General features: G+C 32.7%; 1 protein-coding gene across 2 annotated transcripts in view; it reads right to left on the bottom strand.

The window, feature by feature from the left end:
- Positions 1-4,202: 4,202 nt before the first annotated feature.
- LOC129913828 (glycerol-3-phosphate acyltransferase 1, mitochondrial) overlaps positions 4,203-22,946 on the bottom strand; it is a 29,499-nt gene continuing 10,755 nt past the window's right edge. Inside the window, exons 2-11 of one of the 2 annotated variants that reach the window (XM_055992710.1) lie at positions 18,329-18,443; positions 16,038-16,202; positions 7,760-8,437; positions 5,851-6,027; positions 5,650-5,780; positions 5,288-5,592; positions 5,060-5,226; positions 4,837-4,998; positions 4,462-4,774; positions 4,203-4,400 (exon numbers count right to left, since the gene is read on the bottom strand). In XM_055992710.1, the coding sequence (XP_055848685.1) occupies positions 4,213-4,400; positions 4,462-4,774; positions 4,837-4,998; positions 5,060-5,226; positions 5,288-5,592; positions 5,650-5,780; positions 5,851-6,027; positions 7,760-8,437; positions 16,038-16,202; positions 18,329-18,443 (2,401 nt within the window). In that variant the 3' untranslated portion in view covers positions 4,203-4,212. Of the gene's footprint in view, positions 4,401-4,461; positions 4,775-4,836; positions 4,999-5,059; positions 5,227-5,287; positions 5,593-5,649; positions 5,781-5,850; positions 6,028-7,759; positions 8,438-16,037; positions 16,203-16,298; positions 16,571-18,328; positions 18,444-22,946 lie in introns of those variants that run through there. The other variant, XM_055992711.1, reaches the window with a different exon arrangement.

Here is a 22,946-nt window from a genome sequence, read left to right on the forward strand (position 1 = left end):
TTTGAAAAATCTTGGAGCCAAAAATATCTGCTTCCAAAAATGCTCCAAAAAAATGCAAGCAAATTTTGTGGTGTGAGATTTAAAATTTGATTTTTTTATTTTCAAATAACTTTTGCTTATCAAACTTCAAGTATAATAATTATTTTTTCATTTTGTTGATATATTCTGGTTTTCATGCTCATTTACGGGCGTAAAATTTAATTTTAAATGAAAATCAAAATCCATTAGTGGATCTTTGCTGTAAATTGCTTTTATTTTAAAGGAGCCTAAAAGTTCAAGTTAAAAAAATAGCCAAAATCCGATAAATCCTGTTTGGTGATAAATAGCCGGCTCTGGCAACACTGTGCCGGAAATGTATTTTTGATTTCAATTTGCACCTACATACATAATAATACTGATGCTTTGGTTATATACATTAATTGTTTATTAAACTTATTGATTTAATTGTTAGCGAGAGAAAAAGTTCAGAGAGAAAAATATTGGAAAGGTTTTGGCTTGATAACTAATCAATCAGAGACCCGAAAGTAGACTAACATTTTAGTCTAACATTTCTGAACCTTCTGATGCTTCATTAACAACAAAAAAAGCGTCTCAAAATTTTGAAATTCTACGAGCTCTGGTCAACACGAACAAAGTCAAATTCGCCTGGGAGTTTTCAGTACCAAAATTGGAAATTAAGAACTGTTTGGTATAAAAGTTCGTAAACAGAACCTGCACCTTTCGGACACGGGCTCGTCGAGTTGATAAAAGTAGTACTGCAGCAGAACCGAAAAACAGCTACTGTTTATTAAGTGCCAATTTTTCAATAGTCGGATAAACCTCAGTTAGAGCTTACTATCTATTTTCTTGAGAGTTCTTTTAAAATTCCGTGGTCTGATAATGGAATACAAATTCGATCGTTTTAGATTCGATATCTCCCTTTCGATTCGTCCGAATATCTTAATTATGGAATTCGAAGCGATTATTTCCAATATTCCAGCCAAATGACAGCTGGTTTCATTAGAATTGTTTTGTAATGTCTGTGGACTTGTTTTTTTTAGCACCAAAATAAAATGTATACATTTTAAATGTACTCAAGTATAATTTGTGCTTGCAGAAAGTTAGAAACAGATTACACATTGCAGGAAAAAAAAACACCCAAGAAGTACCTAACTTCGCAATTGTCTCTTATGAACTTCTGCGCATCTTTTCGCCAAGAAAGTTGTCGTAAATCCGTGGGAAGGAAAAACGATACGGTCGAAAGCGAAAACAGTAATAGAAAACTTCAAATTCGCCTCTTAAATCGATCGACTTCGTATTCCATAATTAGGCCACCGGTGTAAGTCAATTTCTTTCAATATTGCATTCCCCCTCCTCTCATACTTTACATTTTCTCCACCTATTTTCAATCTCCAATTTTTCCATCTATGTATGTATATTATGGCGTTCGTTATTTAAGAAAAAAGTTCCTAAGTGGAAAAACTATTTCAAAATAATAAAAAAATCCCCTAATTTTTGTAGATTTTTATTTTGACGATAGATTTGAAATACACTTAAGAGCAAAAAAACGGAATCAAAAAAAAATTATTTATATTAAAAACAATAATTGCAATGGATAAAATAATGTTTCTTCAAGTTTCATGGTCTCATTTAAAAGCTTGAAATTTTTACTTTTAATTGTTGGTGAAAACTTATAAATGCATACGATAGTATCATAGCTATCTGTCAATAAATTGCACTTCATTTTTTTCTAAATGTTAGATTTTCTTGATACTCTCTGCTTCAATTTCAGTCTTTTTTTCCTTACGTTACTATTGACGTTATCTGTCAATAAATTGCACTTAATTTTTTTAAAATGTTAAATTTTCCAGATACTCTCTGTTTTAGTTTTAGTCTTTTTTTCCTTGCATGCTTCATTTATGTTGATTAGATCTTTATAAAGTGAACGGGTTTTTAAGTTCCTAGCATTGATTTAAAGCTTTTGTTTCAAGCTTTTTAGTGGTGCAATTAACATTCATGTATGTCAATTACATCCTGACCTATTATCGTTTTTACAGAACGAAAAGTTGTATTCCATTTTTTTGCTCCTAAGTGTAGATATGTGTTGACTTATGAGGCCATTTAAAGCCTTAAATTAATTTGATGACTTTCTTGTCTACATTAAACACCGTTTTCAAAAAGGTAAAAACCATTTTTTTCCACTTAGGAACTTGTTGAAAATGGGTCAACTTGGCGTATGTGGAACATTTTTTTTTTTTTATATTAAAAACAAAACAACAGTTAATCAGCCTTATTTTGAGTTTCACGTGGAATGTTTTCCGCCCGGAATATTTTTGTTTAAGTGAGAGAAGAGCTGTTGAATACCTCGCAAATTACCTGAAAAAAAAGTTGAAAGTAAAGGGAGATGTCCGAACATGAAAAACTTTTCGCCCGGAACTCACAATAGGGGAAGAGTGAAATTCAATTTTTCCGGATGGAATCGTGTTCACATGAAACTCACAATAGGGCTGAATACTAACTTGACCAAACAAGCCCTATAACCATTTATTCAGACCTGTCGTCGTCAACCTGCGATCGTAAAAAAATGCATAATAAAAATTACACAAATTTTATTATTTTTTGTTTTATACGAAAAGGTAAAGCAACTATTAGCTGGTAGGAAGAATTGGAGAGAGAAAATCGATGCAATGCATCACATCTTGTCAGAGAGAAACAAAGAGAAAAGCGCAATACAACACATTGTTTTGGAAAAAATTAATTTGAATGCAGGATTTTGAACGCATGCTTCAATTTTTTCGGAAGGTTATTCGATTTATCAGTCTAAAAAAGATACTTCGTGACACATTTCGCAGAACTCGGTGAAAATTTTATTCCGATCAGTTTCCACTATAAACCTGATTGTATAAACTATTGTTTTTTTTTTTTTACAAATTGAGATAAATAATACACTCGTTGAACCTATTGAGACAGCAAAGTCTGAAAAATTTCTGAGTAACGTAAATGATATGGGACAGTTATTCCTCAGACAGGTAAATTTTCTACGCAGAAATTAAATAATTTCCATTTAATCGAACTCATAAGTAAGTTTTAGTCCGAAATATCACAACTAAACAAAGTCATTCAAAGAATTCATACATAGGGCGCTTTCATAAATGCATGGTTGCGCAAGTCTGACGAATGCAAAGCTTTCATTAATGCAAATGACAAATGTCAGGTGTTCATAAATGTAAAACGCAAATATTTGCAGCGCAAATGTGCAAATGAAAAAATTCTCATGCGCAATGAATTTAAACTTAAAGAACGAAGGAACATGACGTAAAAGATGATACAGCTTTTCTTTGTTTCTCAATTCGGTCAAAATATTAATTGGAAATTCAAAGTTCAAGTCAAAATAACAAAAATAGCCGCGAATTTCTTGGATATAATAAATTTGTAAATATTGACAGAAATGTTTAAAAAAGTATTTTTTCTATAAGGAGTGAATTAAGATAATATATTGTTAATTTTGGAGAAGAGGCTGAATTGCAACTTAAAAATTTTGACAAATGACGCAAATCAGAAAAAGTGTTCATAAATTCAAAGTAAAATACATGCGCAAATAGTTTTTCTGACATTAGTCTGATCGCAAATGACCGCATATAAACAAAGCAACCATGCAATTATGAAAGCACCCATAGTTTGAATATTATCAAATCTAAAGTGAAAGGACGAAAAGAAAAACTAAAATTTTTAAATACTAAGATATTTTTGTATTCTTTATTTTTGTTTTTATAAAGATACATCACACGTAGGCATGTAGTCTTAGGTATAACATAATTTTATGTATAATTTTTCTACTATCGTAAGTTCATTGTATTTATTTTGATTTTTGATTTTGTTTCTTGTTTTTTTTTGTTTAACTTTATTCAGTCAAAGAGATAATTTAAGCAAAAATAGCAAATTTAATAAAAAAAAAAAATCAACTTGCTTATTAATTGCTTTTATTATTATTTATTTTTACTGTAAAACTAAGTTTTTTTTTTGTTTTTCTTCTAATTTTTTTGGTTGATTTGATCTTGTGCTTATTTTATAAATCTCCCATTATAAATTACAACAACAACCAAAATGAAAATATCAAAAAACAGAAACCAACTCTATTAAATAAAGTTTAGTTTCTTTTTTTCCTTGTTTTTTGTTGATTTTTAGTACTATACATACTATACACTATCAGAGTACTTAAAGTCTTAACTAAAATTACATTTTAATTTTTGGCACAATTGCTCCTATTCTATTGACAATACATTGAACACCGTCTGACGATGAATCATACAAAAGTCCAAGCGATAACAATCGCAGTCCGTGTTGATTGAAAACCTCCAAAACTGACCATTTCTCGAGTAATTTCAAACAATTTCTAACCGAATCGGTTGAGATACTTTCACCTAAAAAATAAACAAAAAAATTAAAAAATATCGAAGGAGAATAAAGGATAAGAATAATTACCATAGGGACAACTTGCATCATTCACTTTATCTGTGATATCTTTGATAACGAATTTAATAAATTCACTTTCCAACATTGAATTTTTGTACAAAACTTTCAATGATTGTGCAACAGCATAATACGAATGCGCAAACGGAGCCAAAATGTCACAAATGTATTTCTGTTCTCGAAGAGTATTTGGATTGATGAAAAGTTCCGGCTTTTCTTGATTGTCTAATGGCTCGAAATCATCATATTCGTCTTCACCCAAATAAGACAATAGGTTGTTTGCCATTCGATGCGTTTGGACATCACTTTCTGTCATTTCTTTCGTCTATAATAGAAAGAGTAGTCCATAAGTTCACTTTCCTAAATAAAACTAAAAAGCAAACTTACATCGATTCCTTTTATAAGTTCTCTGTTTAACAACTCATCGATTGTCGACTCAAGAAGTTGATCCAACACTTGCGTGGGTTTGTTGAGAATAAATTCGTAGCGATATACTCCACAGTTTTCAAGGCTAGCCTCGAGCAAATGCTTTCGAGAGATTCCAGCGTCCTACAAAAAACAAGACATTTTTATTTGAGTCATGTCAATACTTCTAAATCTTTGAACTTACACTTGGTTTGTCGCTTAATAGAGTATGGAGGGATGTCAATACAATCGATTCAAGGGCAAAATGCGGCGTTAGAGTATTTGAATAGTAAGCTAATTCAATCAGTCTTGGTACGAGTGGGTTTGGTTGAATATAGTTTTGTTGGTCCCTTTTGCTTCTCAATACAAGATCTAAAAAAAATTACATAAACATCAGTTTTGGAATTGATAAACTCTTATTTAATAAACATACCGGGTCCTAGAAGATCACAGGCATATCTTACAACATGAAGAGATTCGCCAGAGAAACCCATATCTCGACGACCCTTCAGCACATTTCTTAACGCGTCTAGTTCCTTAGCAATGTCAGTTTCAAGAGCACCACTTCTAAACTGATTTAGCAATAAGAAAGCCAATGCATTTGTTGACATAACTGATGTGGCGGCAGCACAATCGTATACCACTTGCCTGGATATGCTGTCAATTAGCGTCCGATGTTCCTCACAGACAACATCTGTGCCGTACAACGATGACGTTGACTGATTATGCTGCAAGGTTCTAAAAAGAAACAAAAGGTTAATTGACAAATTCATCAACGTGTCTGGGTCAACTTACTTTGCACCTGGTTTATAAATTTTCATATTTCCATCTTCTTTCGCAATTTTATTGTAACTCTGGACGAGTTCTCGGATGGAATATGGTTCGTTAAAATCAATACGCATTAATCCGTATTTCGAATTCAAAGCCTTAATTGATATCGAGAAAAATTAATACATTTTTGGGAAATGTTATTTAGTTTTTATTCAAGTCTCTTACCTTCCATATGCCTGACATAGCTTTACCAAATGTTTCTGGTATCTTCTTTTGGCCAAGTTGTTCACGAACGAAATTTCCGTCCACAAGACGTTCATAGTTTACTGATACTGGGACTAAAAGTGCGTCCGGAATACTGCGATCCATAAAAGCATTTACAATAACTGATAGGATTCCACCCTGCAAAAAAAGAACAAAGCAAGAGTGAAATTAAAGAATGATAAATGTAAGGATATGCCATCAGGGTAACAGCAAGGCAACGAACTGACGACGAACGCTGAATATAAAATAAGGGCAGCTAATTTCGTATATGCGTGGAATGTATGGAGGGCCACTTCATAAACAACGCACAGCAGAATAAAAAACGGAAGCCCTAGGCAGCTACAGAGCAGATATAATTGCCATCAAACTAAAAAGTTGGGAAGGAACGGGAAAACAATATTAAGAAACTACGGTATCTACTACGGTCACTTGTACAGTCAATAGCGTTTATTTGAAAATGTAAACTTAGTTAGAAAGTCCAGAGCTGTAACACCCGGAGCGTGCGTCTCACCACGATCCGCAGGCCTCATATGAGGTGAACGATGGTGTTACCAAAGACAGTTTCTACAAGGTCATCGAAAAAAAAAACACGAACAAATGCTGAGCTATGATACTAAAATTGTCTTGGGTTATTTTATTTTCGTAGTACGTTTGGAAAGAATAACAAATTCAAAACATTTTCCCAGTTTCTTGGATGCCCAAACGTTCCGCGAAGCCAACATTGAATCGGGCTACTATCTTGTTGTAGCGAATGTACGAATGCGGATATAACACAATCGCCAAGGCAAGTAAATACTCATGGAAATTCCAATCGCATCCTACCAACAAGTATAGAATTCCGGGCAGTTTATCTAAATAAACTTCAATAAAAAAACAAACGGTCCCAAAATTCTCGTCTCAAGAGATGAGTTCCGAATGGCCAAGAATACTTTAGCTGCGAACGTTATTTGGAAGAATAAAATTATAAGATTCATAAACGTAATCTAGGCAACTAAGCAGTTATTAAGTCAATGAATCCTTCCACGACGTCATTTAAATTGCTTCAACATAATATTGTGCTCGCTTGTCTAAATGCAACCACAGTACAAATCTCCAAAGGTATTGAGAGGAATGAACAAGCGAATGAGCCTTTCACGAAATAATAAAAGAAGAATAAACATTCCTCTACGAAATTCAAAAAAAAAAAAACAAAATTGTTTCTACTTTATTACAAGAATCAAATAGAATCTGGTACGATATGCAGAAAGGTATTGCCTCCTTTTAACAAAAATCAAACAAAGGACCTAAGCCTATGGGCAATATTATAGCAACCTGTACAGGGGATAGGCCAATAGTAGTTTATGTATAAGCTTCTCTCGAACGACTGTTCAGGACTCTGCCACTTTCTTTCCTTTTAACAAAAATCAAACAAACGACCTAAGCCTATGGGCAATATTATAGCAACCTGTACAGGAGATAGGCCAATAGTAGTTTATGTATAAGCTTCTCTCGAACGACTGTTCAGGACTCTGCCACTTTCTGATTCTTGATGAGTAATGAGTTATTGTTAAGAAATCGAAGGTATAATTTCAAGTTCCGAACACTTTGCTCGCTTGCGATACACAGCATTAGCTCGTGTCAGAAGGGAGGGTCTTCGCCCTAAAACTTGACCTTGCATGCAAACAAAAACATAATTCAGGCCAGAAAACAAGAGGACAAAATTATTTTTCAGAGTACGGATTTTCTTGCTCTTTGTTGTTCTATTTGATCAAGTTTTTTCTATATGACGTGAATATGCATAAATCTTCCTAGATTAGATTGTTTTAGACTTGCTTATTATTTTTTAAGATTTAAAAAATTTTTTCAAAATATACTTCTAAAAAAAACTTACCTTTGGCATACATGGCTTTCCAGTCCTGGTTCGGCCGCCTTCAATAAAGAACTCCACATTATGACCCATTTTGAGTGCATGTTGCAAATACAAATGCAACACAGCTCGATAAAGAACATCCTTTTTCCCAACAACTGGATCGATTTTTCTCTTTATAAAGAATGCTCCAAGTCCCCTTAGCAACCCTCCAAAAACTGGAATTTGCAGATTATTTCCTGCAGCCACTAATGGCGACCTTATATCATTATTTGCCAAAATAAATGTCACCATGATATAATCCAAATGACTCCGATGCAATGGCAGGAAAATCAAAGGAATGCCTGGCGCCTTCTCGGCAGCCAATTTAAGCATTTCTATTTGGCGGGTATGAGTGACAACGCCAGACAAAAAGCATGGCAATAATTTGTACAACAGCCAAGATGTAAAAGACACCAAAATATGATTTAGCCTCGATCGCATATCCATAAGGATATTATAGCCTCGTTTCTCTTGTTGTTTGAGTATTCTCTGATATTCGAGGTTTTCTATTTCGTCATCTTCTGAATCTGGATCGGGGACTGGAAGAACTCTTTCTGAGTTACGACGTGTTTTCTTTGAGTTCTCCTCTTTCAATGCATCTTCACTTGCTTGCTTGATGGCACGCTGCAGAATTGGATCCTTTAAAACTAGCCCGGACACCTTTAAATACAGATGCACACATGGTTAACACAAATTTATTTATAAACTATACATTAGGGTGGGTCAAAAAAATCGAAACTTTTTTTATTTTATACTCCGAAAATCGATTGCTAGGCACCTCTAGAATATGCTCGCCAAATATGAGCTCTTTATATTAATGGGAAAATCCTCCGCTTCACAATTTTCCATTTTTACATCAAAATTATTCTTGTAGGAAATTGAACGCTCTACAAAAAAGGCCATGTACACATTTTTCGTTTATCTACAGATTGCTTCACAAAAAAGGTCTTATAAACTTTTTTCGTCAATATAACCATTTGAAAGATATTCGAGGTCAAATTAAAAAAAAGAATATATAAAAACATTTCTTTTATTCTTTAAATTTTTCTAATTCACTGAAAAATCATTATTATTAAATTAATAAGATGCATTCTTGTAGGGTCTTAAACGTTCTACAAAAAAGATGATTGCTTTAACCGTTTAGAAAATATTGGTATTCAAATCCCAATGCATACTGGTCATAGGCAGGGAACAGATTTTTCTAACTTTGTATTTTTTACTGCGTTATCTTAAGAAAGTATAGATTTTGTACAAACACGATTCATGTCTTTCCGATTAAAAAAAAAAAAACATGCTTTTAATTTTACTCATCAGTTCCTTTTTTTTTTGTCTTTTTGTGTTTTTCAAAATTTTGTTTTTTGTCTTAAAAATACTGCCGTAACATAGTAAATTTTAAGAAAACAAGAAAATAGAGAATGTACTTTTCTTTTCTAAATGAAATTTTTTATTTATTTTCTTGTTTTTCCCATACATTTAAATAAATTTTGGATTCCTGTTCGACCTTTAAACCCTAGTTTTCGAAGGCTTGCAAAAATCAGGTAAAAATAGTTGAACTTATAAATTCTATAATTACTGGCGAATTATCGCCAATATTGAAATGAATTACGTCAACAGTGTCAAATCGGGTCCAATCGTTTCTGTTGAAGTAGAGAGGGGTTTTAGCTCATTTTATACGCTTCTTAGAGACAATCATAGGATGCTGTTACCTGAAAACTTTTTTTTTTTTTTTATAATCTGCGCGCACTAAAGGGGTTTTGGGTACTATTCATATGTATCAACACAGTGCGAGCGTTAGGAAAAGAGGGAGGGGTTTATAGGGAGAAACAGATGCACATTAGTTTTAATGCTCTAGAGTCTAGACATTAGGCGGGTAATGCATTCCCCATTCTTGAAGTGCGACAAAAGAAAGAATCTCTGTATTTGACGGTACGTCCGAAATTGGGCTCAAGTGTAAACTGTAAGCATTCTTTGAAGTGCGAGTATTACGGTTGAATTGTTTAAGGGGAGGAATGCAACTAGCTATTTGATTAGAACATTTATGAAAAAAATACCTAAAAATAAGGACAGGCATGATACATTACGGCGGTGCTCAAGGATTGGGATTGTATCAGTAATGGGCCTATCACCTATCATTTAAACGCTTTATTTTGAATTCTGTCCAAATAACTCAAGCGGGTCTTAGGAGCACCTGCCCACATATGGGAATTATATTCGAGCTTTGGAATATACATATGCTTTATTAATTGCAGCCAGATCAGAAGGCGTGAAGAGTTTTTGGCCACATCGAATATGTGCTCATTCGACAAAAGGTGGTTTGTAATGGACATACCTAGAATCGAAAGCTGATCAGTTTCCTCGATGCAAGCATCAATCATGGATAGGGGGAAGGTTTCGTTTTAACGATAGTAAGCAGCATTGTGGTGTTTTAGAAGCATTAAATTCTTCGGGGTTCTTATTCCCCATTGGACAATGCATTCGAGATCAGAATTTAATGAGCTTATCATATTTTGCCGCTGAAGTTTTACACCCGAAGGACAAGGGTGTGAATCCTCAAACGAATATGAAAAGTTGAGGGTACTATCGTCAGCGAAACAATTTATTGGATTAGAAGTTTCAGAAAGCAGATCATTTACGAAAATGAGAAATGAGAGACGAAACGTAGCCCTGGAGCACACCATTGTTTATATTATGGGTTTTAGACTTGAATCCATCCAATACAACTTGAATTGAACGGTTCGAAAGGTAATTTCTAATCCAACCAAGAAGAGATTCATCTATACCGAATGCAAGCATTTTCGATAAAAGAGCTTGATGCCAAACTTTATCAAATGCCTTTGATATAATCTTACTTTATCCAAAACGATGTTTCATTTCCACTGATCGGTGAGATAAACCATCAAATCACCAGTGGACCTATTGCTACGAAAGCCATACTGCCGGTCATTAAGAACAAGAATCTTCCGTTCTTCAATATATTTCTTTAGCTGGAAATTAATCAGCGCTTTCATGACCTTGGAAAGAAGGGACGTAAGAGCAATCGGACGATAGTTGGAGGGTGATGAAGATTCGCCTTTTTTAGGGACAGGCTGGACAAATGCTGTTTTCCACCTACTCTGAAAGAGACCTGTAGAGTACGACAGATGAAAAAGCTTACGCAGTGGTTTTGCCAGCGTGGAAGAACACCTCTTCAGAACTATAAGAGGAATACTTTACGGGCCAACGCATTTGTGTATGTCAAGATCTTTACTCTTGCCATTTTGGTAGTTCATTGCTTTTATAATTCAATATCAAATGCCTTTTTTGCCTTTTAGTTTTTTTTTAAATTTTTTAGGTCACAAAAATCATATCAATTTTCATAAGAAAACTATTAAAATCAGTGGGCATTAGAGTTTGGATACGAATATCTTCTAAACGGTTAAAGCAATCGAATTAACACCGAAGACTTTTTAGTAGAACGTTTAAGCCCCTAAAAGAATATGTAAAGAAATTTCCTAAAAATTCGAAAAAAATATATTTTTTTTTAGTAGCAGATTAACCCTTAAACCCCTAAGACCAGCTATCCAACAATCTTCTTACTGAATAATTTTTCCGCTCCCACCTCCAAAGAAGTTTTATGCAGGTTATATTTACCTCTACAACAGTTCCAGTTTGAAGCGTATGGGTAGAATAGTTCTATAGATATAACAAGAATCTATCAACAAGAATTTTATAGGAAAAGGTGTAAAAATTAAGTGGAAAATTTGTTCAAATTAAATTATTTTCCAATAGTTCAATCAACACGGGAATTTTTTTGGTAAATAATGAGGTATAATATTTTCCTATATTGTTTTTTATTTGATTTGTGAAACAAAAAATTTTTTGAGAAAATCGAATTTTTGTGAAGACCGTCTGTAGACGGTCTTAGTGGCTAAACAGTGAAAAAATTGTCCAAAATTGTCCACCAATGTTTTATTGGTTCTTAGTTATTTTGTTTTGTTAACCAGAATCAAAAGCTTTTTTTCAGTAAAATAATAATGTCTCGTCGGAGTGATAGAAACAAGGCTTGTGATAGGTGGAAAAAAAGTAAATCTATCTGCTTTCAATGACGAAGAAATTGCAGATGTGAATCCGAAGATTATAACAAAGTTTTCGAACTACTTGCAGCTCATAGACACTTCGTCATTTGTGCTGTTTTAGTCTTAGAATATGAGCAGCTTGAATTTGACTGACGGATTACCACAAGTGTCAAGAGAAGTTGTAAAAAAAAGTTACAAACGATGAAGCTCTATTCGAGCTAACTTTATCAGCAGGAACGCAACAAGAGCAACAACCAGATGTGGCAACTCCGTTTGAGCCGAAAAAGGACTCCGTCGCCGTTAACTACTGAAGAAGCTTGAGGACCTTCAACTATGCCATCAGCTGGTGGCTTCAATGAAGCTGGTTTAGTATTGCACACATAAGAAAATATGCATTTGCATGCGTAACAACAAGATGTAGCAACGCCGTTTAAGCCAAAAATATTGCTCGGTTATCATTGCCTGCAGAAGAAGGTTCAAGCTTTTCAATTATGACATCAGCTGATCGCTTCAATGGATCGTTTAGGGGGAAAGCTGATTTTCCGCCTGAAATAAAAAAAAAAACTTCAAACACCTCTTAGGTTTTTCTCATATTTCTCCACCGACACGGTCTAATAGATTTGATATCCCTCGAAACAAATCGGGACGATATCAAAAAAAAAGTCTAAACAAAATTCCAGTTTGCCAAACATGGACTTCGAAGGTAGTTTTGAGTTTTGATTTGTATGTCGATTTTTCCTTATTGCAACATCGAAGCATTGGAGCGAATAAGAGTTTCGAATTATACCTGACTGTTTATCAAAAAAACGAATTTGAGCAAATTTACAAAATTTTATATCGTTCAACGACAAGTTTTAACGTGTAAAGAAAGGTGATGTGGGGGAACGAAAAAAATTTGTACATTGTATAAAATGTCCAAAACACACATTTTGTACCAAATGCAAATGTTTTTTGAAAATTAAAGAACTTTTTAAAACATTTCTTAGGTCCAATTTATTCACACTCCATTAAATTTAAAGTCGCCATTAAAAAAGGGAAATTTTAAAATTTGTATGCGATTTGACAGTTTTATAATTTTTAATGGAGCCTTTAAAAATAATGGAGAGTGAATAAATTGGGCCTTAGAGAATAATTTGTAATTTTGAAATGAATAAAACATTTATTTTGGATTTGGGGGTCCTTTCACCCTTGCTTTGGAGTATTGTTGTTGATGAACTACTAGAAAATTTAACTTCCCTAGGTATACGATGTCTCGGTTTTGCCGATGATATAGTAATAATAGCCAGTGGGAAGTTTGAAGAAACTCTTTGCGATATTATTCAAGGAGGATTGAAAAACATTCGGAAATGGTGTCTATCGGCAGGACTTAACATCAATCCTACCAAGACAACAATTATACCATTTACCAAAAAAAGACTTCTTCCCCGTATGAAACCTATACGGTTAGCTGGAGAAGTAATAGAAACACAGAAGGAGGTTAAGTATCTAGGTATCACACTAGACAGTAAACTCCTCTGGAACAAACACGTAGAAATAACCACTGGTAAAACTACGAAAGCCTTAATGATTTGCAAAAGATTAGCAAGCAATTCATGGGGCTGCAAACCATACATCCTAAGATGGATGTACACTATGATGGTAAGACCTATAATTACCTATGGTGCGGTGGCTTGGCACAAAAGAACCGATCTTGCAACAACTAGGAAATCACTAGATAAAGTGTAAATACTCGCATGTGTCTGCATCACCGGGGCTATGAGAACATGCCCTACAGCGGCAATGGAGGTTATCCTTGATTTAACTCCACCAGTGCTGCCATTTCGAAATTTAAAAAAACATGATAAAAAACATGATAAAAAACATGATTTCAGTTCAAAAAACATGATTTATAAAAAAAAGCAAAATTTGAAAGAAAATGAACAACCACATCGAGACTAGGGGGGAATAAAACAAATTATTTCCAGTGCATTTTAGAAAATAGTATAAAGTATCAGAGGTATAACTACACAGGGTACTTTTTGCAAAAATTCTTAAAGTGAAAATTATCAAACTCATTTTATGATGGAGAATTCTTAGATCTTGGCTTCAAAACGTTTATAGTTTTTTTTCGGGAAAAATTGCCCTTTGAAGGAAAAAATAATTATTTGCTTTTGTAATCTACCCACTTTTTTTTTCAAAAGGTGGCCATTGTAATTATAACTTAAATTACAAAAATGGCGAGAGTAAAACTTGAAAACATAAATCAGGTTATAATTTGTACTCATTTAAGGTTAATTTCATATATACATACTTCATGTAGGTATTGAATGACTTATTGGGCCCTATCGTGAATCTCAAGGGGAATTTTGTTTCCCTCGGAATATTTTTTTCCCTCGGAATTTTTTGTGTGATCCTGAATCTCCCTCGGAATTTATTTCCAGGGAGCAAAAAATCGTAAGAAATGATGTCTAAATTCCCCTGGAAAATTTATTCTCGATACCAATAAATTCCGAGGGAATCTTTTTATGATCATTTTCGCTCCCATATTTAAAACATGGGAAACATTTCGAGGGAAATTTTTATTCATGATAACCCCCATTAAAAATAACAGTTCATCTAGTGAAAAAGATTGTTGGTTTACAAAAAGATTATAAAGATTTTTCTCTTGGATCATTGTATATAGTATATAGTTTCTATATACAATGCTTGGATTAAAAAAAAAACATGATTTTGGACACGGAAACATGAAAACATTATTTTAGTTCAAAAAACATGAAAATCATGCTAAATCATGATTTCTGGCAGCCCTGAACTCCACTTCACCTTATTATTGAAAGTGCTGCTAAGGGAGCTATCATGAGATTTGCCAAGGAAGGAACTGGAGCTGGAAAATGCATAGGCAACAGAGAAAGAGAATTCCTGTCCAGATCCTCAGAAGAAAACTTCCTTGAATTTCCAAGAGATGCAATGGTCACAAATTATAACTTTGTGAAAAACTACAATATACATCTCAGTAGTAAAAAAGATTGGGTAGGTGAATCTATCAACTACTCTTTTAAAGAAAATACCATCAAATGGTACACAGACGGGTCGAGAACAGCTGAAGGTACAGGGGCAGGCGTCTTTGAGCCTAATACCAAACTCTCCGTACCTATGGGTCAATCCCCAAGTATCTTTCAAGCTGAGGTAAATGCCATTGTAAAATGTGCAGAAATAAACCTCGAATTAAATCACCGGAATAAAAACATTGCCATTATGTCTGATAGTCAAGCTGTCCTAAAAGCACTTAAATAATACGAAATCAACCCCAACCTAGTATTGGAGTGTATAGGAAAACTTAACGAACTTGGCAAAATAAACAAAGTCACTCTTCACTGGGTACCTGGACACGTTGGTGTCCAGGGTAACGAGGAGGCGGACTCCTTAGCAAAAACGGGAGCAAATTCCCCTTTAATGGGACCCGAACCGTATTGCGGAATAGGAGAAAATGTTATTAAAAATAAAATAAAACTAGACGAGGAGTCCAGGAGAGCGTTTCAAATCATGTATCAGTCTAAGTAGGAACAATCTCAGGTTAATCACTGGGCTCCTCACGGGCCACTGTAAGTTAAAAAGGCATCTACATATTTTGGGCTTAGTAAATAGTGCAACATGTAGATTCTGTAGCGAAAAAGAAGAAACACCAGATCACATCCTGGGTAGTTGCAATGCACTAATACACCAAAGATTTAAACACATGGGTCGCTACCAAGTCGAAGAGGATAAATTGCACTCTTTGAAAATACCCCAAATAATCAATTTCATGAAAGGAATTAGGTTAGAGGAGGAGCTATAAAATGAGGTACTAACTCATTTAGCTTAAAAGGGGGGTACAATAGATCTTACAGGTCGCAGTACATCTTACACCCCAAATATCAATCAATCAATCAAACGGTCTTCCGTTTTTTCCACCTGGCGCTTCCATCTTATATTTTAATGTCAGTGGTTTAAGGGTTAATGTAAAAATGGTAAATTGTGAAGCGAAGCACCTTCTATGTGAATTTTTGATCATAATGATTGAAATTTGAAGGACCTTCCCATTAATATAAAAAGCTAATATTTGGTGAGTATATTCTAGAGGTGTTTAGCAGTCGATTTTTCGCATGGATTTTTCGGAGAATAAAATAAAAAAAAATTCGATTTTTTTGACCCACATTACTATACTATAGACTCTTTTTTTTTCTTACCTGTGGATACGGAAATTGTTTCATGCGAAAAGATTGAGCTATAAATGGAAAATAAACACCCCAGTCGAACATTGAGTTATAGGGCTTCCGGCCGGCATGTGGCGTGATGTGCAGTAGATTTTGCGTTCCTGAACCATGTGATAAATTCGTTTGTTGTTTTGGATCCTAAAATAAATTATAAAACAAAGTAATTTTATTTTCTTGGAATATATTCATTTTGAAAATTAAATTTTATTTAATAAAAATGTGAAACAAACAAACCTCGAACCAACCACGGGTTCTAAAATTTGGATCCATTGTTGTAACAGAAAAGTAGTTATTCATAGAGGAATGAGAATTGTTAGAATTGTGTGAGATTATTATGAAGGTTTTTATTTAAGTGTAAAAAACCATGTTAATAAATAAAATTGAAAAATATGTTAAGAAAGTCTTTTGCAGAAGTTATTTTGTATGTATTGTGTGATTAAATAAAAACAAAGTAGATTCTTTGGACGGGAATTCTATTCTTTCGGTTAACCAAATTTTCTGACTGATTAAAACAAAAAATAGAGTATGAGAAATGTCATTCCGGCATTTTTGGAATGAATTGTGATGAACTTTGAGAGAATTCATTCAACACAATTGGTGATGCCAAATTTAATATTTTTGATAAGAATTGGTGGTTATCGAAATAAAAAATTAAACACTTGCATAGTATAAATATATGTTTACAAGTTTAAATGGATTACAAAAAAAAACACAATTGGGCTAAATAATTCACAAATTAAACACACCAAGAAGAGAATTATTAGACCCTAGCTATTTGAGGAGGTAAGAATCTGTAACACCAGTTCAATTTCGCCAAATTATCGATAAATTGTATGAAAGCGTCGGTGTTAAGGTAATCGATAAACTGTATGAGAACCCAGTGCTGTCGATTAGGAATATGAAAAAAAAATTAATTTCATGCTTTCGAGATTGTTGTTTAAAATATTTTTTCTGGCTTTTTTCTAAAAAAAGGAAGATGAAATCTGTTTTCATAATTGTGAACGAAATCTGTTCATATAAAAACGTATCGTATAGGGAAAAAAACACATTGTATCTCTACAATTTTAATCTGTACAAAACATTTTTTTATTCCGAGCAAAATTTTGAATATCGGAAGCGTAGGTACTTCTTTAACCGTAAAGTGTTCTTTCTATGTGAAACTTTTATATCTATTCCTTAGTTGGCCAGTTATGAAAAGAATTTTGTATTTGACTGATGTCGTTTTCGATTGGCTCTCCGGAAGCGTCCGGAATCATTTTGAAGCCTTCTGAAACCGTTTTATTGGCATGAAAATGACAGCTAGAACGCTTCTCAGAAGAGAAATTCTCTTCTCGATTTAAAATCAGAAGCACTAATACATAAAATTTTAAATGTCAACAAAAAAAGACTCAATCATTCTTTTTTTGTTGTCATTCAAATTCTAAAATTAAAATTAATAAGAATATTAAAATGGGTACCTTAATGCAATGGAATGATTTTTTTACCACTTTCTTCTCTATCGTCATCTCCAGATTTATGTTTTTTTTTTATATTTTTTTCGTTTGGAAAAAAAAAATTAAATTAATATTTGACATTTGAAATTTCAAAAACAAAAAAAAAGCAGAATTGAGTGGAAGCGACGGATCTGTTCCATTCGATTTCAGAATGAGTGAATTCTTGAGTGAAACCAATCGAAAACGACATTACACAAACGCAAAAAAAACAGAATTGAGTGGAAGCGATTCAAACCGTTTTATTGGATTTCAGAACGAGTGAATCCTCGAGTGAAACCAATCGAAAACGACATGAGATTTAGGACTTTGAGATTTTTGTGTCAATAGTGTAATAAATCTATAAAGAGCTTGAATTATTAAATACAAATTTTTAATTTTAATCCATTTTATTTTTTAATATTTATTTTTATTTATTAAGTTCCCAACCATTTCCGGCTATCATTTAAGGCGATCATGATTTTACAACAATCGATGCAGTGGATCGTTTTTTTTTTTACAAATTATCTTACAGATTCGAAAGTGATTTGAATTTTAACCGATTAGAACAGCTTTCAATATTCAATCACTGCCTGTGCACATGTGAGAGACTATTAATTTTTTGTATTATTATTATTATTTTTTTTTTTTTATTTGAGATAACCAAAAAGCAAGATGAGCGATAAGAAATTTAAGTCAGGCCATATTATTATCATCATTTTAAGCAATGACTAGAGTCAATAATAACAATAATAATTAAAAAAAAATATAAACGAAACAAAAATGATGTGTTACCTGATTATTTGTTGGGAGAAAAGATGACAAATATCCCATTTTGTTAAATGTATCAAATGATGAATTTATGTTGATATTAAGATGTGGGAAAAGTCCAGCGATTATTGTTGGAGCTCTGTAAATAAGGAAACAAACAGATAATGATATTAATATTAAGTATGTACATAATAATGTAAATTTTACAAAATACCCTAAATAATAACACATGTTTGTACATAAGGCTAAGGTCAAAGGACCAGTAAAAGTAATTAGCTGTAGGTAGCACTGGTTAACAAAATTAAACTTTTTTTTGTTGCCGAAACAAAAATATACTTTTCTCAAGGTTTTCGGTGTGTTGAACTCAAATCCGAAGTCAGAAAAAATTAATCAGCTCCCGTTTTTGAAATATTACCGTTAGAAAGCGCAAAAAACAAAACGTTTTTTGACTACTTCGGACCTTTCTTTCTTTCTTACCGATATCAAAAAAACGTTGTTGTGCATTTTACAACTGTAATATTTCAAAAACAGGATCTGCTTAATTTTTTCCGACTTTAGATTCGAGCTCAGCACACCAAAAACCTTTAGAAAAATATACTCAATAGATTGTCGATAACATAACAAGCTTTATAGAGTTATTAATCCCTTAGTTCTTCTTTTTGAACAGACTAATTACATCCAAATTAAAACATAACTGAATATTTATGATTCAAAAGTTTAGACCTACATAAACTTCTGTCAGTGAAAAATTCATATAGAAAACAAAACAAATTCTTTAACCTTTAAAAATTTTGTTAGTTTCAGTTAAATCAATTTTTATCTTTAACTTGAAAATAGTTAAGAATCTATCAACACTAATAGAATAGTCGACAAACTTAAATAACCTATATCATTAGCGAATAAATATGGCACATTTTTACAAATTTAATTCAGCTGTCAAGCTAAAATAAACTTTATTCTCATTGATATTCATAGTACACGACTCAGTAAACTCATTTTGGAACTATTTAACATGTCCAAGAGAGTTGGGTCTTGGGTCTACAAAAAAATGTGATATCATAAATATAAAAGCTTGACTATTATGTTCAGGTGCAATGTATAACTAAACTCTATAGGCACCAGACACACTCATGCATAGTCGTATTTTCTGCCCTGAATATCGAGTTATGAATATGAATGCCTCTGTCAAGGGAATTGACAATCAGTCTGTTTTAGTCTGAAAAGGTTAAATTGTAAGGCCTTATAAGAAATAGGAACTTTAAGAAAAATTTTAAATTTAATTAACTTTGAACTGTATCATAATAATTAGTATCATCATATAACACTGAAAGACAACGAAATGAAGATAAACCATTTTAGTCATTTTCGAAGTTTCAACAAAAAAAAAAAAATATAAAATTTACAACAACACTGCAAAATGCAACTGATAACACTGGGCAGCAAGGGTTTTGTTTTATTAAGTTTGGTGAACTTGTCTGAAGGTGTTTTTAGGGTGCTGAACTCGAATCCGAAGTCAAAAATATCTGCCAGCTCGCGTTTTTTAGATATTCCCGTTATAAAATGTCAACTATCAATTTTTTTACTACTTTTTAAGCTACAGTGGTTTTATTTCGGGAACATAACAATACTTTTCTAAAAGTGTTGGGTGTGTTGAACTTGAATCCGAAATAAGAATTTTTGTATCACCTTGCGTTTTTGAGATATTTCCGTTATAAGATCTTTGCAAATTTTTAAGCTACAGTGGTTTTAAACATACAGTGAATTTGATTCAGGAACAAAACATTACTTTTTATGAGGTTTTGGGTGTGCTAAACTCGAGTCAGAAATCAGAATTTTTCTATCATCTCAATCAATAATAATAATATCAATAATCGATTTTTTTTTACTTTTTGATCTACAGTGGTTTTGTTTCGGGAAGAAAACAATACTTTTCTAAAAGTTTTGGGTTTGTTGAACTTGAATCCGAAATCAGAATTTTCTTATCGGTTTGCGTTCTCGAGATATTCCTGTTATAACCAGTGGCGTATTGAGGGGGGGGGGGGGCTCAGGGGGCTCAAGCCCCCCCCCCCCCCAAGCCTCCAAAATCATGTTACTATTTAGCTGATTTCATCATAATCTACATGATTAACTGAAACTTCATCGTAAATCGTAGAGATTTAGAGGCAGCTCAAATGATCGAGCCCCCACCAAATTCTAAAATGGTTGTTTGTGTTTGTTTGAGTAAGTGCCTTACTTGACGTCGAGGTTTGGGATTTTCAGGATTTTAGTCCAATTCAGAATTCTTCAAATAATTTGTTTGTTGTTTTGACGTCGAATTACATCACCGTTAAATTTTGCAAAGCTTCTTATGCAATCACGTCGTATTTTATTGTCTTGAGTATATTACTTTTTTTCAAAAATAATATTTTTTTTTAAAGATATTGGAAATACAAATTTTTTATATCTCAATATCTTAGTGGCCAACATAACTAATGGTTTATTTAAGCAAATTCCAGTTTGTGCTTCTGATTTGTATTAAAAAAGGAACATATTATTAAAAAATATATATTTCGGATTAAACATCAAAAGAATTTCATTGAAAACTAGTTTTTGAGACTATTACGTTCTGCATTTCACTTTTTGAGCATTCACTTGCGTTGCCGATAGTGAAATTATGTGTTCTACAATTTTTCACTCATTTCGATTTTCTGGGCCCTATTTCATAGATAATACATCACATACATTACATACATCATACATTAAAATTTTTTTAATACATTACATACAATTTTTTGTTTCACAGATTTCATTGGAAGTAATGTATAAAATCTATTCTGTTGTAGTTGATGTATTTATTTTGACATTTCGTTTGAATGAATTGTGAGGTTAGGTTTCGTTGAAGTGTAGGAATTTTTTTTACTGACTAACCAAAACGAAAAGTAGCAGAAACTTGCGTGTCATAATATTTAAAAGTAAAACAAGAAAAGACAATGAATTATTGTTTTCTTTGCAAAAACACAAAATATAATATGTGGATATTCTTTATGATTAAATTATGAACAAAAAAAATAGCATTTCAATACTTTTATTAAGTAAATAAATTTTGTTTACAGCAAAAAGACTTGCTGTATGAAATGTATGAAAAGTTCACACAAAATGTATTAAAATGATGTATGATAAATTTCTATGAAACAGTATCATACAACATTGGAATACTTCCAGTCGATTCTCCGTTCATACACTGATGTATGACAGTTCTTCATACAACATTTATATGAAACAGAAATAATACATCAGAACTGTCAATATCATACAATGTATGTAATGTATTATCTATGAAATAGGCCCCTGATCGAATTCAATTCAGTTTGTTTCTGCTAGTTAACTTGGTATCTTTTTCAATGAATCTCCAATTTTTGGACAAAATATTATCAAAACTTATATTTTTATTGTTTTGTAATGTTTATTTGTTGTTAATTTAATACAAAATACATAAAACACATGAGGCGTGAAATATCATGCCTCTGTGTTTGCAACCTCATTCGCTTTACACTTTATCTAATTCATTTTTCTTTTAAAATTTGCAATAATATCGCCCACTTACATTTCATATGTCTCGCAAAATGTGACTTCTTATTTTTTTCTTTTAAATTCCGCTTTTTTCCAATAAAGTTGCCAATAAAATTGCATCCATGTTCAAAGTAGCAGTAATTTAACTTTAGAAACAAAATAAAAATGGATGATCCTTCAGTTTTGACAGTTCCAAGCATTTTCGAAGTTTTCGAAATCGATCGAAGATCAATTTCACGTGAAATTGAAAAGTGATGCCAGTTCACTTTCGGTCGAATTGCGGAAATATGGGCATTTATACCGAAAAAAGTGATGAGTATAGCTCAAAAACTAGACGTGATAGGAATAAATCTGTAAACAGTTTTGAATTCAGCACATGAAAAAGTTCGAACGAAAAAGTGTTTTTTTTTTAAAGATTACTAAACACCTTGCTGTTTGTGTAAAATGTTTGGGATACAAGAACTTTGAAAAATAGCTACTTTGAATGTGAAAGGAGACAGTAGTACGAAGTTGTCGGGAGCAGTAAAATGCTACTATACGACTTTCAGTACCACAGCACAGCGCTTTTCTCTTGATCAAAGATGAATAAAAAAAGAGACAAATCAAGGGGCACGGTAGTGCCCAGCCAAGTTCTCTAGTCTTTTTTTAACAGTAATGTTTTTGTTGTGATTTGTACTACCTTATCAAACATTTTTTAAAAATTTTTCAGCCCCCCCCAAATTTTTTTCTGGATACGCCACTGGTTATAACAATTATAGGAATTTTTGTAGTGACCTCTTCAAATAGTATATATATATGAAAAACTTTGATGCAGGCTCCAGGTCAATAAAAGATTTTTATATGGTTACAACGTTTCGAGCATGAATACACTCTTCATCAGGCAACAACAATTAGTTGATTTGTATTTACAACACAAACACACATTTCAATTTATTTAACAGCATTAAAAGAAAAGAATTTTTTCACACCACTGTTCCACAAAATAAAAAGAAACAGTCGTCGTGAACAGTGGTGTGAAAAAATTCTTTTCTTTTAATGCTGTTAAATAAATTGAAATGTGTGTTTGTGTTGTAAATACAAATCAACTAATTGT

Source organism: Episyrphus balteatus, chromosome 3 (assembly GCF_945859705.1).
Source record: "Episyrphus balteatus chromosome 3, idEpiBalt1.1, whole genome shotgun sequence".
In the NCBI taxonomy this organism is placed as follows: Eukaryota; Metazoa; Arthropoda; class Insecta; order Diptera; family Syrphidae; genus Episyrphus; species Episyrphus balteatus.